Source organism: Xenopus laevis, chromosome 3L (assembly GCF_017654675.1).
Source record: "Xenopus laevis strain J_2021 chromosome 3L, Xenopus_laevis_v10.1, whole genome shotgun sequence".
NCBI classification, from domain to species: Eukaryota; Metazoa; Chordata; class Amphibia; order Anura; family Pipidae; genus Xenopus; species Xenopus laevis.
In genome coordinates this window covers 25,416,641-25,438,499 of record NC_054375.1, presented here as the reverse complement: position 1 = coordinate 25,438,499, position 21,859 = coordinate 25,416,641, and the positions used below count along the sequence as shown (strand labels likewise).

Sequence of the window (21,859 nt, the reverse complement as noted above, 5' to 3'; positions counted from 1 at the left end):
TGGCCTCACACACAAGCCTTTCCTTTACAATGACTCTATTAAGGTTTTCGGCTTTGATAAGTGACAGAACAGTGCTTTTACATATATAAACACACGATTCTAGACTAAGCTAGTTTTTTTGTTTGTTAAAGAGGACCTGTCACCCTAAGAAACAATTCCAAATCCTTTTATATCATGTTAGTTGAACAAAATAAACATTACTTACACTATATAAATTATTTAAATTGTGTTCCATTAAGTCTTGGAATTCATGATCACAGTATACAGGAGCGGCCATTTTGTTGACACTGTTATTAAAGGAGAACTAAAGCCTAATTAAAGAAGTAGGCTAGAAATGCTGTACATTATGTTTTGGGCTTCCGTACCAGCCCAAGGCAGTAAAAGCTGTGTCTCCAAAGATGCCCCAGTAGCTCATCTTCTGCGGATTCACTGCACATGCTCTGTGCTGCTGTCACTTGCTGTTACATGCAGATAATTACTACATGGCAGTAGGGATGGACAAATTTTTTCGCCTTGTTTCGCTGAAAAAATGACGCCCATAGACTTGTATGGCGTCGTGTGTCAAAATAAAAAGACGCGCGTCAAAAAAAATTTCACCACAAGTCAAAATTATTTTGGCGCCCATAGACTAATGGGCGTGGGCGACATTTCGACGGCGGCAAATTTTTGGCGAAAACGGGTCAAATTCGCCCATCCCTACATGGCAGCACATAAACCAGTGCAAGTAGCCTTAAAGGAACAGCCTTAAAGGAACAGTTCAGCGTGAAAACTGTTCTCTCCACTTTGTAACAAATGCAATTAAAACAATGATAAAGCCAACCCACTTAATCAAATCTGGAAAAACAAACAAACAACATCATAAATCTATCAAACAATCAGAGTACTAATTGACACAGAAAATGACCAAAGGCTGGGCTTTGCATGGACCACAGACATTCCAAACACCACAACCTCCGAGATTTTAAAACAACACACGAATGTGATGAGGCTACTTCCGGTCAGTAGATATCAGGAAATGGCTCTACAAATACTTCACAATTCTTACTTAACCCCGGTTAGGAGATACAAAATCGTAAATCTGCCCTCTGATAACTGCCAATCCCCGAAAGCAGATTTGATAAAAAACCTATGGTCATGCCACTCCTTAAACATTTTCGGGAAGGACGTTGCAGAATATGGTGCTCAGATGACTGGAAAACCCCTTCAGGTACAATTAGAATGGGCAATGTTTAGCAATGACATAACCTTTACGCAGTTAACAAGAACAGACAAGAATCTGATTGGAAGACTGGCAGCAGCTGCCCGAAAAGCATTACTACAACACTGGCTAAATAAAGATACTCCCACCATAACAATAGCAAAACAAAAATGACATTACCTCTTCCATATGGACTGGCTGGAAGCCACAATTAGAAAGGAAAAAACAATACAATTTTTTAAAGAACTGGACAACATACATAGAATCCTTACCACAACAAATTAGACACCTCACTGTACACACATTTAGATGCACAACATGGTATGATACAGCACTACTGACGGAACAACCGTTGGTCATGGAATCGTCCCAGTACCTCAGAGACCAACTACAAGACCAACGACAACCAAGCCATGCACCCCCCAGGAGTCACCTAACTAACAGGTTATTAGCCTCTTACCCACAGAACCCATAACAGGGTCTAATGGTTGTTTGTCACTTGAGCTGCAAGTTTATATTGTTATTATTGTTATGATAATGTTACAAGAGTGGAATTACATAATGTTAGTGGAACAGCACAGAAATGTACCGTATAGCCGTGACTGCATAACTATTATGTAACGATCTTTAAAAAAACTAAAAACAAAAACTAGATAGATAGGATGTGCAAAATAAAAAATGTTTCTACTATAGTTAGATAGGCAAACATGTTATGTATAAAGGCTGGAGTGACTGGATGTGTAACATAATAGCCAGAACATTACTTCCTGCTTTTCAGCTCTATAACTCTGAGTTAGTCAGCGACTGGAAGGGGGGCCACATGGTACATTTCTGTTCAGTGAGTTTGTAATTGATCCTCAGCATTCAGCTCAGATTCAAAAGCAACAGATATGACCCATGTGGCCCATCCTCAAGTCTCTGATTGGTTACTGCCTGGTAACTAGGGTAACCAGTCAGTGTTAACCAAGAGAGCCGAAAAGCAGGAAGTAGTGTTCTGGCTATTATGTTACACACCCAGTCACTCCAGCCTTTTTACATTACATTTTTGGCTAGCTAACTATTTTAGAAACATTGTTTATTTTGCACAGCCTATCTGTTTACCCAGTTTTTATTTTTACACTGAACAATTCCTTTAAGTAATCTGCCCTGTAGCATCAGCTTATATTACAGACAAACCTCATTTTCTGCTTGATAATTGCTAATACCCCTACGTTTAGCTTCTCAGCAGCTGCCCAAATCCCACTGAGCATTTGAATGTCACAGACAATTTCCATGATTGTGACCCCTTGTGACAAGTTTGAAGTCCTGGATCATTGCTGCTATTGAGATGCTGAAACTTTAGGCCGGTGCAAAAAGTTTAGTATATAAAATATGGCATTTTTAACCATATTCATTTTAGAGTTTAGTTCTCCTTTAAGGCAAGTTTTGTTTGACCCCAAAATCTTGTTTATGTGCCAGAATGGAGGACCTAATGCCCATACACTGGCCACACAATTTAAGAACTTGAACGGGGAGGCAGAATGTTAGGAGTGCAGAGGAGGTGTGAGATTTTATAGAGGGACTGTGTCAGGGTACCTGTGCGGCAGGGTCGTCCACCGGCGAGGACGCCCGCCACACGTCCTCCTCTCTAGCCGCGCCAGCGTGTCTTCACTGGCGCCGGCTCCTCTCTAGGGCGCGCACAGCGCGCCTCCTGGAGATTTAAAGGGCGCGAAATTCAAATTGTATTTAAAGCCCAGGGTGGCTTGTAATTTGCCCGTGATAGGATTGTATTCCTGGTGCTCCTGAGCCTTGTGCTATTATCTGATTCTGTCTGAACCTGTCTGATTCCTGTTTTGACCCCTGCCTGGCTATTTTGACTATTCTGAATTCTGGATCCTGACCTTGCCTGCTTACGACTACTCTACAGTTTAACCCTTTGATTGATCACCCGGTTTTGACCCTTTTGCCTGTCGATTCTTGTTATCTGCCTGCCTCGACCCAGCCTGTCTGACGTTTCTGTTGCCTGTTCCATTTGTACCGTGACCTTCGGCCCAAAAGACTCTGCTACCTGCCGTGCCCCTCTGCTAGCCAGAACATCTTGCCTTGTACCCCTCGTTAAGTCCAGGTGGCACCCAAGTAAGCTGAGGGCTCCTCCCGAAGCCCAACGGTGGTCACACTACTGGTGAAGCCGAGCCGAGACCAGGGTACTTGGCACCTGTTCTGGTATTGGGTGCCGGCCGTGACAGACTGTCTGTTCGATTTTTAAGTCTTCTAAGTCTTTTGCTTGGGAGAATGTTATATTCTGGACAACAGCCATATGGTGCTCCACCTGTTGACTAACAGCTGAGTTGAAATTTTTGGAATGACTTGGAACTGAATAAATGTTTTTGGTTACTGGGACTTTGTTCAATTTGAAAACATCATAAAGGACCCAAGGGTTTATGTAGGAATAAGCGGTGGTGGTAAAACTGGAGTTGATGTGAGTAGAACAGACGGACCCATTGATACATTGCTATATAATGTAACGTAGAGTTCCAACCCACTATAGTGATTTAATAAGCAAAACAGGGCCAGCGCAATGTGGAAAGAAAACAGAGATACCTATCCCATTGGGTAGCATGTTTCCCCATAAGGCTGAGCTTATTTCAATTTTAAAATGTCACATTTTATACTAAGTTCCATTTTTCATTCCTATTTTTTTTGTGTGTTTTTCACAGTACAGGTATGGGATCCGTTTTCCGGAAAATCATTATCAAGGAAGTCCCGAATTACGGAAAGTGCATCTCCCATAGACTGCATTTTATCTAAATAATCCAAATTTTTAGAAATTATTTTGTTTTTGTCTGTAATAACAGAACAATATGATCCAAACTAAGATGTAATTAATTCTTTTTAGAACAAAACCAGACTATTGGGTTTATTTAATGTTTAGAGGATTTTCTAGTAGACTTATTCTATTCGCATTCTGGATAGTGGGTCCCATACCTGTATTCCTTGCGGATTCCTAATTCCTAGTTGTCCCACTTTGATCGGCACACAGAAGAAAATTATCATGAATTATCATGAAATTATCATGAAATGTTGTGGCAGAACATCCATGTTTAAAGGGCATGTAAAGGCAAAAAAAATAAAATCCCATTTTTACTTTCTTTAATGAAAAAGAAACCTATCTCCAATATCCTTTAATTAAAAAATGTGTACCGTTTTTATAAGAAACCTGACTGTATGCAGTGAAATTCTCCCTTCATGTACTGCTGTGGATAGGAATTGTCAGATGGTCCCTAACTGCCGAGCAGGGAAACAATCATACTTATGAACAGCAGGGGGAGCCCCCGCCTTACTTCCCAGCCATGCAGAACTCAAGCAGCTTTGTTTATGACGATCCCTAAGCAGCCCAGACCACACTGAGCAAGTGCACAGTCATAGTCTTGCAAAGATGTATAACAAAGTTACAAGACGGTGAGCCCCTATAGCCAACTTTGAAAGCATAAATTATTTGTTTGATTAGGCTTGTGGTGCAGTAAGTTCATGTTTATATTTAGTATACAAAATACAGCATTTCTGGCCTTATTCTATTTTAGACTTTACATGCCCTTTAAATAACAAGGTCTTGAATTATTTGCATTGTTCTCCTGCTTGGAATTGAACAAGGCTAGATGAGCACAAGGATGCTTAACAATAATATGTGGAAGTACAGGAAGCCTGTTTAGACACAAATACCTTCAATGAATAGCATCCATAAATGCAATAAGTGCATCCATTTTTGCACTTGTGTCTGTGATTTTAAATGAGCCCTAATGTAGAGGTAAACTTTCCATTCATCTATAGTAAAGGGATAGATGCATATATAATTCAATTCCTATCTAAAGATAAAGATATATATATATATATATATATATATATATATATATATATATATATATATATATATATATATATATATAATGCTCACTATTGATAGGGATGTTCAATGCAAGTCTACTGAGAATATTTACAAATCCAAATGTAGCATGTACATGAACATGTATGCATACATTGACATAAGCTGTGCTAGCATCACTGTCTATTTAAAATGAATGAAATCAGACTCTGTTTTTATATATGCCACATTTTTTGCATTGCTGAAGACAGCTGTTTCAGAGCTTTTGGCGTTGCATTCTGATGGGACACAAAATAAGAGACGCCATGCTTTAACCTCATTCATTATTTATGTGCTGGCTGGAGGGGAATACAGATATATGAGTTTTATACCATGAATACCCTCATTTAAGCATCCACTGTTCCTTTATTTAGAGGTGTTACAATTTTAGGCCTCCTTATCACCTCCTTCTGAATTTATAATACCACTACAAGCAGTCAAAAAGGGGTGCACACAAATAATTGGAGCACATGGCATGATGTCACAAATGGTATACTTGATAGCAGGGAAAGCTCCTTGGACTGAGAGAGACAATAAATCTATTTATTTCCCTGTATGCAATTCTACAGGAAAAATGTAAGGGTATAATGGCTGTGAACGTCTATAGCACCAATACATTTTTCGGTGTCCCCGCTTAACTCCAGAATGGTTTGCCAAGAAGGCTGCCTCAGACAATGATAAGGAAAATAATGACTGCCAAGACAAACAGCACAGACACATCTGTGCCTATCACTATCAGATAAGCACTGAGAAAAGTTTCACATTGTGAAAGATGTCACATATTATGGGACAAATCTGAAAAGGAAAAGAACATTCACTCAAGCTGAATAATTTAAGGGATTCTGTGGTTACTACAAGTATGCGACCTGTTATCCCGAATGCTCAGGTCCTGGGATTTTCCGGATAACGTACCTTTCTGTAATTTAGTTCTTCATACCTTAAGTCTACTAGAAAATCATGTAAACATTAAATGAACCCAATAGTCTGGTTTTGCTTCCAATAAGGATTAATTATATCTTAGTTTGGATCAAGTACAAGGTACTGTGTTATTATTACAGAGAAAATAGGAATCATTTTTAAAAAATAGAGAGTATGAGAGGCAGCCTTTCCTTAATTTGGAACTTTCTGAATAACAGGTTTCTATTTATTTATCGCTGGCAGCGAAACTCTGAAATTCGATGCAAGTCCATGCCTGGCAAATTTATTCCCCCATCACTAAACGGATCCCATACCATGTATGCATGTCTTTAATATCTGTCACTTGAGAAATAATGACTGCCTTTTGCAGTAGATCCATCATCCTGACACGGTTTGGCTTTTGTCCCCTGCCTTTGCATCTAGGGCACAGAACTTGTGCTGTAGAATGCTGTTTACAGCAGTAATACCCACCATTCATGAAGTAGGGTAGGTAGGGGGACTTATGTAGGCATTCCCTCTTCACATCCTACTTTGTACATCATTCCAGTATACTCTGCAGATTGCACAGGATTTTAAATCCGGCTTGTGGTGCAGAGCACAGCTATAACCCAGACTCAGCTGGGTTTGAAAATAAGATGGGAGCAAAGGAACTTGATTGGACAGAGCCCTGACCTCAACCTAAGTGATTCCCAACATCAGTGCTATCTGTGAGATCAGCAAAGGGAGGACAATTTATTATTATTATTATTATTATTTATTATTATTATTATGAATACCCTTAGTTTTGAATTGAGATGTTGGAAAGGCAGATGCCCACATACTTTTTGATTGTAGAGTTCCAGAGAAACAGATAAAGGGGGGCAATTAACTATAAGTGCAATACTTTAATTTGAAGGACTGCTTATAGATGAAATCCAACAAACAACTGTAGATGTAGCCACGATTATCCCAAAGTGTCCTTGTCCTTCCTCCCCATGTTCAAATCCAGCGTAATATAATGACACCAAAATGGCACAATAATCTCTGTTTGTAAGATGAGAGCAAGATGGCTGACATAGTACTGGGAATTCTCACTGTTTTCTTGTTTTCCTTGTGCGAGTTCATCTTTCAGCAGTTATTTAAAGAACTAGCAGTCTCAATGGAACAGCTTTACGGTTGGGTTTAATGTCCCTTTAACTTTTTTTAGCAGCCTTAAGTCATATTGCACATTATAGAAAGACACTATTCGAGTCCAACATTCCAAATTATATATCCCATACCAAAATTGGGAACTATAAAGAATATAACCTTCAAGTCCTTCATCAGTTCCCATGTGGACTGAGACCATGCATTTTTTAATTGACTTATTAATTTACTTTGTAAATGTAAATAAGTGAGGTCAAATATTTTCTTATTTATTGTAGGTTCAATTATTTTATTATTCTAAGTACTACAGTCATAAGGCTTTACCCTAGCTCTCAAAGGTCTAGCAGAACAGAATGTTATTTTTCTCTACTGAATGATATTGACATTGATGGATTGAGGGTTCTCTTTAGCAATTTTGGGTAAACAATGCAAAAAGAAAATGTTGTCAACAAATCTGGTGTGTTTTACACAATTTTGAAGAGTAACAAAGTCAGATGATAAAGACTCAAACCATCTCTGATGATCACACATCTAAATGACATCTGTTATTCCCAGAGGAATAGAAGGCCCTGCATTATAAGTGTTTTACTGTATATATACTTTTAATATAGAAATGAAATAATTAAACTTATATTATAATTAAACTTCCTGGTATGAATGTAACATTCTTATAGAATCACTTAGCATACTAAGGGCACATGGATCTAAAACTCAAAACTACATTAGAAAATTCCTTGAATAACAGGGGCATTGTATAAGCTAATAAAAGGATGCAGTTTGACTTTGAAAACTAATAAAGGTATGGGATTCATTATCCAGAAACCTATTATCCATAAAGCTGTGAATTATGGAAAGGCAATCTCCCATAGACTCCATTATAATAAAATAACTAAAATTTTTAAAAATGCCCTTTTCTCTGTAATTATAAAATTAAGATATAATTTATCCTTATCCAGAAAACCCCAGGTTCCAAGCATTCTGGATAACATGTCCCATGACTGTAATTGCTAATAAACATGTTAAAATCAGTATAGGGGACTCATCACACTGTAATTTTAAGGGTTGAAGCAATTGCACATTAAACCCTCCTTTTGAAATACAGGTATGGGACCCGGTATCCGGAAACTTGTTATCCAGAAAGCTCCAAATTACTGAATGGTTGTCTCCCATAGACTCCATTTTATCCAAATAATCCACATTTTTAAAAAATTTTTTTTTCCCCTGTAATAATAAAACAGTACCTTGTACTTGATGCAAACTAAGATAAAATTAGTTCTTATGAGAAAATAGACACCCCTATTGGATTTATTTAATGTTTCAATTATTTTTAAGGTACACTATGGAGGCCAAAATTATGGAAAGATCCCTTATCCAGAAAACGCCAGGCCCCAAGCATTCTGGATAAGAGGCCCTAAAACCTGTAATTGCTAATAAACATTAAAACCAGTATATGGACTCCATACACTGTAGATATAACAGTAATAGCGATTGCACATTAAACCCTCCTTTTGAAATACAGGTATGGGACGTGGTATCTGGAAACCCGCTATCCAGGAAGCTCCAAATTATGGAAAGGTTGTTTCCCATAGACTAAATATTATCAAAAAATCCAGATTTTAAAAAATTATTTCCTTTTTTCTTTAATAATAAAACAGTACCTTATACTTAATCCAAACTAAGATATGAATCCTTATCGGAAGAAAACCCAGCCTATTGGGTGTATTTAAGTTTTTTCTAGTAGACTTAAGGTATGAAGATATAAATTACGGAAAGAACTGTTAAATGGAAAACCCCAGGTCCATTTTGGGTAACAGGTCTCATACCTTTAACATTTCATTTTGAAGGGATGTATTGTTTTGAATCACTTGAATTATTATAATGTTAGTAATGGAAAAAATCTGTCCTGTTTTGCTTCGCCGAGAAATTTGTGAAACTCCCAAAAAATATGCGAAGCTCTGAAAAATTAGCATTGAAGTCAATATTATTTTAATGTGCGGCCATCTTGACGAGCGACAATTTTTTTGTCACAGCAAATTTTCCCATGACAAATTTTCCCACGCCAAATTTTCACGCCAGTTTTGCAAAAACCGTCTGCGATATCTGGAAATTTGCCACAAATCCATGCCTGCCAAATAAATTTGTCATCACTAATAATGGTGCATAGCCTTTCAGAAGATCAGTAATTTGCTTGCCCTGCATCAGCTACAATTCTAATGTTTTTTCCTTTCATAGGCAAATCAGTCCACTCTCATTTAGATAAACCAGTCCACTCTCATATATAGGAATCAACCCACTCTTGTACATAAATTAGTCCACTGCCACAGATTAATCAAGCCACTCTCATCTCGATAAATCAGTTCAGTCTCACAGATACATCAGTCCACTCTCATATAGTTAAATCAGTCTACTGTCATATATAAATTAATTCATTCTCATAGGTAAATCAGTCCACTCTCATTTAGATAAACCAGTCCACTCTCATATATATGAATCAACCCACTCTTATACATAAATTAGTCCACTGCCACAGATTAATCAAGCCACTCTCATGTCAATAAATCAGTTCAGTCTCACAGATAAATCTGTCCACTCTCATATCAGTCTACTGCCATAGATAAATCAATCCACGTACATATAGATTAGATAAATCAGTCCACTCTTAATTAAATATGTCTACTGCCATGGATGAATCAATCCACTTTTTTAGATAAATCTGTCCACTCTGATATTTATTAGTATATACAGTATGTATAATTTTCCATTTTATCACAAAACTAAGCTACAGTAGAAGTTTCTCAGAATTAAAGAAGGTTTGTTATTAGACATCGTAAACAGTTTCTTACTTTCCGATATACTAATGAAAAAGCAATAAGGGAAAACAGATTGAGATGGAAGATCAATGTTTAAGGGCATCAACCACCTGTTATTAAGATGATTGTAGAAGGTTTGGGCTACATGCATATATCATTTGCATTCCTTACCTGGTATTTGATCCAAAGGCTAAACCTCTGTCCAAGAAGACACATCTCAAATTCCTTTTGTGTGACTGATTTGGCCCTCAGAGGCAAATCACTTTACACCTGACATGGTCAAGTAAAAACACCCCTGGCATTTTGCTATGACCCTGATTACAAACAGGAACACATCTGACTACTCCTACAAGTCTGGTATTTTTAAAATATATTTTACGTGTATCTTTAAGTACAGTTAGGGGGTTATTTATCAAAGGTCGAATGTTAAAAATTTTTTTGTACCTCAAATTAACTCGAATGACCTTGAATTAACTCGAATGAACATATACTCATAGAAAATCAGATGGCACACACAGAAGCATTCATGCAAAATGGTTGAAGTTTTATTGAGATCCCCACAACGTTTCGGAGGCACAGGCTACTTTCTCAAATGCTCTCTGAAACGTTATGGATTACGGATACCAAGGATTGCAGCAAGGTTCCCAGATAGAGCACCACCCATAAATGTGAGCAGATTCTGCAATACTATATGCATTATATGAACTCGAATGAACTCATAACTTGAATGGTTTTGTATTTCATAAAAACTCGAATGGAAAAAACTTGATTCTGCGAGTTCAAGTTTCACAGGAAAAACTTGAATTGTTGAAATGATTTGAGTTTTTGGGCAAACCCCTCTTTTAAATCATCTTCAAATAGTTTAAAGGAGAAGGAAAGAAACACTGCATTTCTTTCCTTCTATTGTGTACACATGGGCTTCTGTATCAGACTTCCTGCCTTCAGCTTAAACCTCATTGCCCTGGGCAAGAGCATGCTCAGTTTGCTCCTCTCCCCCCACCCCTCCCTTCTCTACTGTAATCTGAGCTCAGAGCAGGGAGAGACTCAGGCAGGAAGTGATGTCACACCACATTAATACTGCAGCTCCTATTCTAAACAAACAGAGAGTTTCTAGAGCTTTTTACTCAGATATGGTAAAATATTCTACAGAATAAATATAGCATTCTAGCTTGCACTATTGCAGCTAATCTATTGGCAATAAAATGCCTCCATAGCTTTCCTTCTCCTTTAAGGGACCTCTGCCATTGACTTCCACATGACCTCGAAAGCTTTTAGCTGGTGTATTTTCAGATTCAAGCTATTTCCAGGGTCAGGGTATAATACATCTCACAAAATGCTAGTTTCTTTTTAAAAAAATTAATTATTTTTAACGCAAAAATTTGAGTTTTGGACAAAAAAAAATCAACTAGAAAACCCAAATTTTCATTGAGAACACAACTCGAACCTTGATAAATAACCCCCTTAATATAGTTTTGAAAAAAAACACAATACTTCCAAAGGCTGACTGAGGATTCTGGGAATGATAGTATACAACAGGCCTGGAGTTTGACATTCTTATATTATGCTACCTTTTCAATAAAATAGCCCTTTACGACTTGGCATCATAAAGTCTCCCAAGCACCTTTCAGCTCAAGCAAATGGAATCCCTGCTGTAGGCTTGTATTACACAGAGCAGCGATGGTGATGCATGAAAAGAATTCACCCCAGGGACCAGTACAGTTCACATGTCTTTAATGGGATTTCCTTTCAAGGCCTTTCACTTTTAGCCCGCCCCAAGGGCGCCTACTTGTTACTTGCAATTCCATTTGTCGTCTTGCTAGTGGTGCCCTGACAATCCAGTTAATCCTGTAGTTGTACAGAACTTTGGGAAGGTAATAACTTGTGTGTGGGGGAGTTAGTTTGACGTGTCAGTCTGTCCTTTCAGCACACCAGACCAGTTTAAGCTCTGATTCATAAACCTAAGAATGTCTTCCACTACAGGCTACAGGGGAGAGATCCTATGGAGTTTGTCATGCATGCTTGTCTCTTCACTGTTTTGGACAAAATAGAAAGTTGCCTAAAATGATGGCATTTCAGTTTGGGAAGCTGTTAAAAAGGACAACTTCCTTGCCCGCTACATTTTCAACCACCCTTTTGCTGTTAAACATGCCCTTTAATCTTCTAAGGCTCTTTTCCAAAGGGTAAAGTGCAACACTGCATCCACTCAAACACTGTTCACTGCTTGAATCTATGCACACTACTACATGTGTGCCCTTGTAACAAAAGCTGGTAGGTTCTATTTGCTGAATGAGGTGCAGCATACAAAGTACAGGGCACACAGACGTAAGGGAGCCCTGGAGATGTTACTTACAGGACTTCACTTGTGTGCTGCACCTAGGGTGCAAATACACATGATGTAGTGAATCTTATGCTAATGCTGTGGTCATCAAAAAAATGTGTTCTATTATAATTTGTGCCCAAAAATATTTGGATGCCAACCCCCTTCTCCAAACTAGCACAGTGACACATGGACCCAAGTCCTGCCTCATCAGTAGGGTAGCCACCTGTCCAACACTCCGGTTTTTATAGGAACTGTCAGGGGCACAACTACCTGTTTGGGGTTCCAGAAAAAACTTTTGCACTGACTGAAAATTGCTTTCATGCCATGTCATAACTCCGGTCCCACATATATTGGCCATATGTCATTGGCCCACCCCCAATATCAGCAGCTCAACCTCCAGTGTCATCAACTCCAGGTATAAGACAGAAATCCTACTCATTGATCCAAACACACTTCTCAACCAATACAAAAAAAAAACAATTTGTTTCCAATACGGGGTATCTGCCCTACATCTGCCCCCAAATCTCTGCTTTCTATAAATGTAGGCAAAAATATTTTCAGTTGCAAGGATTTTCAGATTAGCCTCTAATGTCCACCAATGCTATTTCCAAATAAACCAAAAAGCAATTTGTTCTGACTAGTCTGTAGCAAGTTATTAAATGAAACCAAATATCAGATTAGTTGCTATTTGTAACTTCAGTGGTGCAGTTGACCAACTAATATAGTAAACTGGTTTATGGATTTTTAGTCCAAACATTCAATCTCAATTCACTTTTATCTGCTAATGTTGCTGCTATGACCCATTTGCTAAGATAATACCTTTAATGCCCCCAAAAAAATTCTCTGACTCACTGCTATCTTAATTCTTTCCAAAAACACATATTAAACCCATAACTCAACGTTGGCAGTTAGAGAATACTTGAGGCATATACTTTTCATTCTTAAAAACCAATCTGTTTGTGTTCTTCTGACAAAGATCCAACTGTTAACTTGTCGAGTGTAGCCCCTGGCATGAGAATTAATTTGAGAAAGGCATGCCAACATTGTGAGCTCTAAAACATAACCTTAATGAGTGCATTAAATAATCACATAAATGCCATGTGTCTATGCACATGTGTCAGGGCAGCAACATCCCAGATTAGGAGAAAACAGTTTTAGCTCAAGAAAGTGACGATAAGTGGTTGGCGTAACGTTTACAAAGTGCACTGGCTTATGCAGAGAATTCCTTTGTGTCTGCCAGCACCAGCCTTTTTGGTGCCACGTTACATTTGATCTCTCATGCCATAGCTTGTGTGCCAGAATGATTTAGTGTATCTTAATGGGAGAGCATGCCAAATATTATTTTTCATGCTGAAGGTTTGCTATATTTTCTGTCAATGTCCAACTCCTTTGAGGCACTAGTGGTATGTTTACATTTTTTCTGTTTGTTAAGACCATTCCAGCACCTTAGATATTTTCCCTTGAGTCTGAATACCATAAAGGGTGAACCAGTCTATGCTAGTCAGGAGTAAGTCACAATTAGCTGTTTGTGGATTTCCTGTTGCTACCGAATTGTTGTGAGGCATCCAGGTATATTGGTTTACACAGACTGATTCATGTATTCATCTCTGAGTACAATGCAATTGGAATTGAAAGAAAAGAACAGCATACAGAGTACAAGAGAGGCCAATACGGTTGTATCATACACCAAGTGCATCTTAGCCTCAACTTGTTCCACCCAAGCTAAGCCCATTCCCATTCTGCCCACGTCATGTCTCCGACCACACTCCCTGCTCTTCTGATTATGGAGGATTTCAGTTATGCTCAATGCATGTAAGTAACAATGTGGGTGCAACTCCAACGTGTGTAAATACATAGTAAAGATTTGCCTAATATTTCACTTCCAGGGTGTGGTTTAGCTGAACTGAATCCAAATCCTTAAAATCACTCATCTCGAATGCAACAATTTTTTGTTTGTTTGCTCAAGATTGATGGAATTTTTTTTATTTATCTCAAGTTGGAATAACAAATTTAAAGTTAGAATTATATCTGTAGAAATGATGATCTTATGAAAGCCAAAATGTTCAAACTAATGTTCAAGATAACTGTACTTTTGAGAATCCTCTATAAATGCAGCAGTGGAAGGGCATTTGCAGATATATACATGTAGATCTGTAGATCCTGCATATCCTCAGCGATTCCAGGTCACAACAAAATGTATTTCCTGGTATACTCTTAGTGCTTTGTATCTAAGTGGGAAATAATACATTTTGTGGTGCCATAAACATGGCAGACACTCCCATCAGCACTGACAATAAGATGGTAGACACTAGTGATGGGCGAATCTGTGCCATTTTAGAAATTCTGAAACTGTGAAAAATTCGTGAAATGCATTGAAGTTATGTGAGCTTCAAAATAATGTTTGGTAACTATTTAGCCATCCAAATAATTATGACGAGCATAAATTTTCATGCGCTCGTCAATTTTGATGCGTGCCAATTTTTTTGACGCAGCGAATTGCAAATTTAATTTGCTTGTGGTGAAACGTGGAAATTCGCTGCATTTTCATGTCTGGCAAATTTATTCTCCCATCAGTAGAAGACACTCATGGTAGAGGCCACCATAGTAATGAAATGCCATCAAATTAGTGGCATATATAAAACCATTCCTGCTAAAATGAGGGAATCCAGATTAAATGATACGGATATTGGATCTATTATCCAGAATGCTCTGGACCTGGGGTATTCTGGATAAAGGATCTTTCCGTAATTTGGATCTCGATACTTTACTACAAAAAAAAGTATTTAAACATTAACTAAACCCACTAGGCTTGTTTTGTCTCCAATAAAGATTCTTTACAACTTTGTAAGACTAAAGTACAAGCTGCTTGTATTACAGAGCGGAAAAGGTAATATATTATTGAAATTAGAATTATTTGATTAAAATGAAGTCTATGGGAGATGGCCTTGTCATAATTTGGATAAAACTCTACAACACCTTGGATTCCAACATTTACTGGAAATCAGCCATTTAGCCATAATTCCAAAAAATATCTTTCCCATCTCGAAGTGTTTATGTAGGAAAGCAAAGAATCCCTAAATCTTGCCCTAATTAGGATTCAAGCTAATCACCCGCAGCCACTGCTCCATGGGGCAGTCCATCATTTTTGGGAACACTGCAATATACAGTAAATAAGCTAGACAATCAGTGCAGATATCACAAGTAAATAATAAACCCTGAAGTCCAGAGGTTCTCAACCTTTTAAATAATGTATAATGGGCTGCCAATCAATTTTATAAATATTCAGTGCTCATATGATATTAGTATGTGTTCTGTTAAGTAATATTTTTCCCCAAATTGAAAAACACTTCTATAAGGATAGTAGTTTACTGATTGGGAGTCTCTGTGTTCTTCTCAATCTAAAAAGTATGCTGTCCATGGTGCTGTCACAGAACTTTTTGGGTTCACCCATTAAGGGGCCCATTTACTTAGCTCGAGTGAAGGAATAGAATAAAAAAAACTTTGAATTTCGAATGATTTTTTTGGCTACTTCAACCATCGAATTGGCTACTTCGACTAAAAATCGTTCGACTATTCGACCATTCGATAGTCTAAGTACTGTCTCTTTAAAAAATAACTTCGACCCCCTACTTCGCCACCTAAAACCTACCGAGGTGCCATGTTAGCCTATGGGGAAGGTCCCCATAGGCTTTCTATCAATTTTTAGGTCGAAGAAAAATCGTTTGATCGATGGATATTCGAAGTCAAAGGATTTACATTCGGCAGTCGAATATCGAAGGTTAATTAACCCTCGATATTCCCTATGTAAATCTGCCCCTAAAAGTTCAATTTCAAACCAAAATTAAGAGCTTTTGACTGCTTTAGAGGCAAGTGGCATATTAGAAAGTAAATTAGATGTATTTAGCCTTTATTTTCTGCACCATTAATTCTGGCTTGAGTGAAGGGTATTACATCAGTAAAGCCTACATCTTTGTAATAAAGAAAGGGGATATACTGTATTCACTCTCTTTTATAATATCATTTAGTATATATTATATATTAGTACATAATATTTAGATACATAATATCATTCTATTTTCCTTAAAGGAGAAACAAACCCCTTATTTAAAAAAAACCCTACCCCCTACCCTACATAGACCCCCCCCCCCCAGCCTAGCTGCTACCCTGGCAAATGCCCCTAACTTTTTACGTACCCCTCAGTGCAGATTCAGGGATTGGAGTTCATGGCAGCCATCTACTTGTGGCTCCCCCACAGAGACTTTCCCTTTTCTTTAAATAGCTGATTTCAAACCATTTTTTGAGGGATGGCTGCAAAACTGATTTCCTGACTTAATTCCAGTACCCTGAAAAAAATGGTATATGAAATATATACAGTATATATATCTTTTATAAGAGTCTTTTTTTTTTTTTTTTAAGTGTTTATGTAGGAAAGCAAAGAATCCCTAAATCTTGCCCTAATTAGGATTCAAGCTAATCACCCGCAGCCACTGCTCCATGGGGCAGTCCATCATTTTTGGGAACACTGCAATATACAGTAAATAAGCTAGACAATCAGTGCAGATATCACAAGTAAATAATAAACCCTGAAGTCCAGAGGTTCTCAACCTTTTAAATAATGTATAATGGGCTGCCAATCAATTTTATAAATATTCAGTGCTCATATGATATTAGTATGTGTTCTGTTAAGTAATATTTTTCCCCAAATTGAAAAACACTTCTATAAGGATAGTAGTTTACTGATTGGGAGTCTCTGTGTTCTTCTCAATCTAAAAAGTATGCTGTCCATGGTGCTGTCACAGAACTTTTTGGGTTCACCCATTAAGGGGCCCATTTACTTAGCTCGAGTGAAGGAATAGAATAAAAAAAACTTTGAATTTCGAATGATTTTTTTGGCTACTTCAACCATCGAATTGGCTACTTCGACTAAAAATCGTTCGACTATTCGACCATTCGATAGTCTAAGTACTGTCTCTTTAAAAAATAACTTCGACCCCCTACTTCGCCACCTAAAACCTACCGAGGTGCCATGTTAGCCTATGGGGAAGGTCCCCATAGGCTTTCTATCAATTTTTAGGTCGAAGAAAAATCGTTTGATCGATGGATATTCGAAGTCAAAGGATTTACATTCGGCAGTCGAATATCGAAGGTTAATTAACCCTCGATATTCCCTATGTAAATCTGCCCCTAAAAGTTCAATTTCAAACCAAAATTAAGAGCTTTTGACTGCTTTAGAGGCAAGTGGCATATTAGAAAGTAAATTAGATGTATTTAGCCTTTATTTTCTGCACCATTAATTCTGGCTTGAGTGAAGGGTATTACATCAGTAAAGCCTACATCTTTGTAATAAAGAAAGGGGATATACTGTATTCACTCTCTTTTATAATATCATTTAGTATATATTATATATTAGTACATAATATTTAGATACATAATATCATTCTATTTTCCTTAAAGGAGAAACAAACCCCTTATTTAAAAAAAACCCTACCCCCTACCCTACATAGACCCCCCCCCCCAGCCTAGCTGCTACCCTGGCAAATGCCCCTAACTTTTTACGTACCCCTCAGTGCAGATTCAGGGATTGGAGTTCATGGCAGCCATCTACTTGTGGCTCCCCCACAGAGACTTTCCCTTTTCTTTAAATAGCTGATTTCAAACCATTTTTTGAGGGATGGCTGCAAAACTGATTTCCTGACTTAATTCCAGTACCCTGAAAAAAATGGTATATGAAATATATACAGTATATATATCTTTTATAAGAGTCTTTTTTTTTTTTATAAGAGAATAATATCTTGGTATATTACAGCCTCTTGACAAAGAAGATCTAATAGGTAATATGCATTTAGCTTGTATTTTAGTTTTTCTGTACACAGATTTCTAAGGGCAGTTAACATACTTGCCTGTATTTCCGTTTAGATAATGTAAAATCCGTGGGTTATCTTATAATATTTAGCATGTTTATATTAATATATAATTAAAGTAAGAACTTTCAAGTTAACAAGTTAATCTGTTTGACATGTTAAGATCCATACTGTTTGTAGATCTCTAAGGCCCTTGGCTACACACAGTCTGCAAACCTACACATGATTGGCTTGTGACCTCTTTAGCTCTTAGCAGACATATGAATTACTAATTGTTAACCCAACAGGTCACCAACACTGCAGCCTTTCAAGAGATACTGAAGTTGATGCACAATGTGACTTAGAATGAATGAACAATTTGAAATGTAAATATCTCTGCGCACTAAAATTAAAATATTGGATACTGAATGCCGGAGGAAGCATTCAGTATTTTTTATTTAATTTAAAAATTGGAAATTTATAATGAATGTACAGGTATGGGACCTGTTATCCAGAATGCTGGGGACCTGGGGTTTTCCGGATAAGGGATCTTTCCGTAATTTTGGTCTTCATGCCTTAAGTCTACTAGAAATTCATGTAAACATTAATTAACCCAATAGGCTGGTTAAGCTTCCAATAAGGATTAATTATATCTTAGTTGGGATCAAGTACAAACTACTGTTTTATTATTATAGAGAAAAAGGAAATCATTTTTAAAAATTTGGATTATTTGTATAAAATGGAGTCTATGGGAGCTTTCTGGATATCGGGTTTCCGGATAAGGGATCCTATACCTGTATATTGTAAAGTTGTTTAGAATTACATTTTCTTTACTTAGGCCATTTGTTGGGTTAAGTGACATAATTAGATGTCATTTTTCATATTTTAAATTGTATATGAATACAATATACCTCCTGCAGCAACAGGGTCTGTTTCCTCTTTAGTTACGCCCCTGGTTGGGTTTACAAAAGGAGTGGGCCTCGTCCAATTTGGTACTTTATTCTTTCTTGTTCACAAACACATATAATTATCTTTTTTTCTTTTTTTCCAGTTATCCAGTTTGGTTTTGTAACTCTTTTTGTGGCATCTTTTCCATTGGCCCCAGTCTTTGCTCTCCTCAACAACATAATAGAAGTTAGACTGGATGCAAAGAAATTTGTGACAGAACTTCGGAGACCTGACGCTGTGCGATCAAAGGATATAGGTAGGGCCAGCAATTTCTATATCAAAGGATTGTCAAATGATCAAATTTATTGTGAATTCCAGAAACTTTAACAAAACACATTCTTTTCTTTTCAGGAATTTGGTACAATATTTTAAGTGGAATTGGCAAATTTTCAGTGATTATAAATGTAAGTATCTTGTAAACCGTGTTATTCTTTACTTTTTACATTTATTTATTCCGTATCCTTTTATTTGTAAACTTTCACATGATAAATCTTGGATTGTACTGCTTTGAGTTCAATGCTCCTTTTACATGATGCAACTATAGGCACTCAATTTTCAGGTTAATCACAAAAGAATTTTCCTAGACCAGTATCTGACTCTGAATTGGAGAAAGAATGTGTGAATTGTGCCACTTTACTCCTTTAGCAAATAAGCAAATTGCAAGTCACTCTGTAGATATGCAGATAAAATGTTGGAAATTTCCAGGAGTCAGTAGGGGTCAGTAACCAAAGCCCTTTAGAACACTAACCCCTATATGTAATAAAAGGCACTCATTTTTGCCTGGGAGCAGTAACCCATAGCAATCAATAAGATGTTTGCTTTTAAATAGGTGACCGGTACATTCTACCTGCTAATTGGTTGCTATTAATTACTGCTCCTGGGCAAACGTAGTGCCTTTTATTACATAACCCCACAGAACACTTGTGGCAAGGGTTTTAAGTGCAGCATTCCAGTGCCCCCAAACTTGAGTATCTGAATGATGCACACATTAGTGGACAATATAGGGAATGTATATATACCAGCTACAGCCTGCTCATCATGAATACAAGTGAAGGGGCAATATAGGGAACTTCTACACGTTGCCTTTAGCTACCCATAATGAATACAGTGCTTCTGAACCAATGCAGTGCTGTATTCATTAGGGAGGGGCAGGTGCATTCTGGTGCAAAGTGCTTAAAACATGGTGGTTTGCACCTTTATTTTACACTTTCCCCCACCCCATGTGTTGCAAATGACCCATAGTGCTGAGTAGGGATATTCAGATAAATAGGGACATATGATATTTACTACAGAGTAGATTATTAACTCTGTTTTAAAATATAAACAAATTATTTTCTTTGCCTTCGAACCATCATAGCTAGAGAACAACTTACACATATATGATGTTGCTTTTGCAGCGTGTTAAAGAAGTGGGCCCACAATCTGCACAAAAAGGTTAAGTGCTTGGTTCAGTAGAGTGTTTGTAATGAATAAAATGTGAGTTCCAATTAGCTGATTCATCGGCAGTTTGATCAACTAGATATAAAACCTCATGCCAACTATGTAATGGGAATTAAACATAATTAACGTACATTTATTTTCTCTAATGAACAGGACATTACTTATAAAACATGTTAGCTGAGATTGATGGCGCATTAAAATGTGTAAACGACTTTATGTGAATATGTAATTTGTAAGCTTTTTGATCTGACACGCCAACTTATTCTCCACAGGAAAGCATTGAAGATCTTTATGATTTTGCCTTGTAGAATACTAATAACTTTCACATTGCTAAATGGGTACCAAATAATAATAAGTTGTAAAACTGAAGTTTATAACATTTCAGTAACATACTAGAATATTTTTCAGGAGTCAAATGACTCCTACAGAGGTTTTATTTGAAGCTAATGGCTAATACTTCTGTCCAGGGAAGCTTACACTTGTACCTATGCTAATTGTCAGAGAATTGGCATATGTGCATATATTTATATTTTATTATTTAACAGGGTATATTTTGTTTATCATGTAATTTTTCTTGGATAAAAGAGTATTTTGCATAGCACTGCAATAGAAGAATATATTTGATGCAAGCAAATAACTCTTCTGCAATAGTGTTAGTGTAGAGTTCTAGAAAATCCAAAGCCCTGCCTTCGATGGAGATCTTAGGGTCCTGTTTATGTGGCTATGTTCTAAGAACATAATAGATATCCCCTGGATCCATAGGGAATTATGCATGGAATCCGGGATTCAGTTCGGGATACAGACAGGTTTAAGCCTTTTTCAGCAGGATTTGGATTCAGCCTAATCCTTGTGTTTGGCCAAACCAAAACTAATCATAATTTGCATATGCAAATTAAGGACAAGAAGGGAAATCACTTGACTTTTCATCATAAAACAAGGAAATAAAAAAAAATCCACTTTTTCCCCTTCCTGACCCTAATTTGCAAATGCAAATTAGGATTCGGATTTGGTTCGGTATTCGGCCAAATCGGATTTGGGGATTTACCCGAATCCCAAATAGTGGATTCGGTGCATTCCTAGTGGCAATAAGGAAGTTTATGATCAGTCAACCTCAGGGACAATGGTACCTTAGGCAAGGTACTGCTAAAAAAAACTAATGATGGAAAGGGGAGTGATAACCTAAAGGCAAATAATAAATGATATTCTATTACAAAAACACAAAAATCCAAACAAATAAAAGAAATACTTCATGTTTAACTGATGTTTCAAATCTGTTTTGATAATGGAACCAAAAGAGTATACTGTTCGGAAGAAGAGACTATTTATCCCATTGAAAGTAAAATTATTAGTGTTAGAAAAGTA

General features: G+C 37.2%; 1 protein-coding gene across 1 annotated transcript in view; it reads left to right on the top strand.

Annotated features, from left to right (window-relative positions):
* ano2.L (anoctamin 2, calcium activated chloride channel L homeolog) overlaps positions 1 to 21,859 on the top strand; it is a gene marked incomplete at its 5' end in the record, with an annotated part of 172,548 nt that overhangs the window by 136,664 nt on the left and 14,025 nt on the right. The window contains 2 exons of the mRNA XM_018251979.2: positions 19,161 to 19,313; positions 19,409 to 19,461. Of these exons, the coding sequence (XP_018107468.2) occupies positions 19,161 to 19,313; positions 19,409 to 19,461 (206 nt within the window). The remainder of the gene's footprint in view (positions 1 to 19,160; positions 19,314 to 19,408; positions 19,462 to 21,859) is intronic.